The following is a 2800-nucleotide window of genomic DNA, read 5'->3' as shown; positions in this document are numbered from 1 at the left end:
TGTGGCCTTTAAAAAAAAAAAAAAAGCCAGTTAAATCCGAGTAGATCTTATGTTGTTTTTTTTAAGAACCAAGTCGCGGTTTGAACTTCGACAATCCCCTATGGTGCATCAGTAATCCATCACAGACCATTCTCGCCGTGACCCTCGTCGAGCCCAAGGAGGTTATTCATTCAAAGCTACCGCCATTGCTCCCCGAAAACTTCCCAGTTCGATGCGTTCACTTTGCTTAGATTTCGCCCGGAGGATTTCTGCAAGGATCCTCATGACTAAACTCGCCAAGTTGCTGTACGTCATGCTAAGCTCCTGTAAGCAGCCTGATCCAATTTGCGAGGAAAAAAAAATCCCCCCACACAAGATGAGCCCGATTTGAAGGCTCAGCCCCGGGGGCCTTAATTGGTTTGAGTGATCACGTGGTCGCCTTGGTTACCCTCATGACAGTACCTCCAAAGACTGGCAGCGTGAACGCCGCCGCTATTCCGGTTGCCATTCCCAGTTGCGGGTCTGAAGGTTCAAGACAACGCGGATGTCTTCACTGCTGGAGGCCACTAGGACATCGTCAGTAATCACACAAACAATACACCCGATACTACTCCCGTGCACCCACTGGACACTTCTATAAGTACACAATCCAGTTACGTCTAATAGAGGAGCTGCGTCAAAAAAACTAAATTCCATCATATGTATTAAAAAAAAATATCTGTCATTTGTTTATTCATTATGTTTATTGAATTTTTAATTTACATTATACATACTGTACACCGATCACAACATTTCGGTATAGTTAGCTTGCAGTTGAAATATCAAGATAAACCGATAATGCACTCGATAAACTACATGGGAATTTAGTTTGGCCGTCTCAAAACTTTAATGCACCTGGGAAATGTCTTTTAACATTCGTCTACCTGGTTAAGAGAACAGCAAGGAAGGAAATTGTGCGAGGTTGAAAAAAAAATCTAATAAATTTCACCGTTAAAGATTTTAGTTGCACAGGTTCAAACAAGACCGCTGTAAATCGCAAACAAGTTCCACATTTAAAAATTCAACTACTGTGAATCTCCTTAAGGTTGCATGATGAAATAAGACTACAGTAACCCCCCCCCAAAAAAAAATAGTTGCATGAATTCAAATAAGGCTGCCTTAAAACTCTGCAAATGTTTAACATAAAATAAAAATCTATATTAAAAGGAAAAAAAATTGGGGCTAATTTTGGCTTTTTAAACCATTTCACTGTCCCCTTTTGAATAAATGAATCCAATCTAAAAAAATGTATATACTGTTAAACCCCGAGAGAAAATCAGGTTACACTCTTTACACATGTATAATTTATTGAATAATCAGACGAGGAGTGTACTTCTTTCAATGCATTCTAATATATTACAATTCAATGCAATTTCAAGGCACAGAGGGGACCCTAAGGGTCCCATGTGGTCTTGCGGTCTGCTTCGGGCATCGCGGTCCAGTTTGGCGACGGCGTCCCTACAGCGAGCCAGTTAAAGTCATCCACCAGCTCCCAGTTGTTCTGCTTTGCGTCCAGCCCGGCCGTGCAGAAGTCCTTGTCCAGGTCGGGGTAAGACCACGAGTAGGGTGCAAAGCTGATGCCGTGACAGTCCTCCACAATGGCGCGGCTTGTGACGTGCAGGTAGATGAATGTATCTTTAGTGTTGTGGGTACGCAGTTGCTGGCACGCCACAGCCAGGGTGCTGCTCTCACAGTGGTCCACAAACACAGAGGTGGACACGGGCCCGCACAGGATCTCACAGCGGTCGATGTGCTTCAAGTGCAGTGTGCCGGGTGCGCCATAAAGGCGCACCTTGCAATTGGACAGGTAGGACAAAAGCACATCCTCTTTCTGGATCTCCTCCGCCGTCTTCACAAGGACCATGTCGCTCATGTTTGAGAAGCCGCACTTTGCGCCAGCAGGTTCTCCATCCACTTGTGCAGCGCTGTGATCTGCAGGTGCAGAGACGACAGAATCTTCCGCTGTGGCTGATGATGCCTTGGTGCGAGCCCGGAAGCCGAATTTCTTCTTGGGCATGGCCTGCTCCCTCGTCTCGTTGAGGCATGTCTGCAGCTTCTGGAGGGCCATCTGGGCTTTCCGCTGATCGTAGGTGGTCAGAAATACCATGCTGTCGTTGAGGAACTTTTGCAACTGTACCGTTTTGCTCGTAGCTTCCTCCAGCCTCTGCGCCACCGCCTTTTCGTCCGCACCCAAACATCCACGCAGCAGCTCTTCCACGGCAGCACGCTCGCCCTGGAAGGTGCTGAAGAAGTAGTCGACGCTTTCCTTGGCGACCGATTGGGTCTCTTTGGCTTCTTTCCGCCGCTCCACATCCTCCAACCTCGCTTTGTGGCGCTTCTGTAGCCGTTCCTTCATTTTAAACGCGCCCGAATAGCTCTCCGGCTCGTCCGTCTGAACCATTTCGTCCGCCGCTTCCATGTTGTCACTGTGACGAAGACTGTCGTTTTCTTCTTCGTTTTGATGTTGATGGCGTCCTGCGCCCCCTGCTCAGGATGGCGGCACTACAACGTTAACAGTACAAGAATATTTTTTCGCATCAAGTTTTCGTTTCGTTTGTCATATTAATATCCAACAATTAATCGGAGCGTTATTGTTTTGTCCACATGTGTAATGAGTTGGTAAACGTACCTTTACAAGTTGTAAGTGGAGTTGAAAAGCAGCGGCAGTGGTTGCGTATGCTTAGCAATCACGACCTGGCCTGCTTTTTAAAAATCTATTCATTTTTTTACTTGACTTTAATGTTTAACGTGACGTGTGCTCTTTGATTAGGACAACATGGAG

At 46.2% G+C, this 2800-nt stretch overlaps 1 protein-coding gene across 1 annotated transcript; it reads right to left on the bottom strand.

The window, feature by feature from the left end:
• Nucleotides 1–1307: 1307 nt before the first annotated feature.
• Nucleotides 1308–2604, bottom strand: tbcc (tubulin folding cofactor C). Its single transcript, XM_052069754.1, has one exon. The coding sequence runs from the start codon at nt 2435–2437 to the stop codon at nt 1412–1414; it is 1026 nt and encodes a 341-aa protein (XP_051925714.1). The 5' UTR covers nt 2438–2604; the 3' UTR covers nt 1308–1411.
• Between the last annotated feature and the right edge of the window lie 196 nt (nt 2605–2800).

This window comes from Hippocampus zosterae, chromosome 7, assembly GCF_025434085.1.
Source record: "Hippocampus zosterae strain Florida chromosome 7, ASM2543408v3, whole genome shotgun sequence".
NCBI classification, from domain to species: domain Eukaryota; kingdom Metazoa; phylum Chordata; class Actinopteri; order Syngnathiformes; family Syngnathidae; genus Hippocampus; species Hippocampus zosterae.
The sequence above is the reverse complement of the archived record's forward strand: the minus strand, read 5'-3'. Positions and strand labels throughout refer to the sequence as shown.

Bases quoted from the DNA above. Each gene is read 5' to 3' on its own strand.
- tbcc (XM_052069754.1), bottom strand. From the start codon at position 2,437: ATGGAAGCGGCGGACGAAATGGTTCAGACGGACGAGCCGGAGAGCTAT.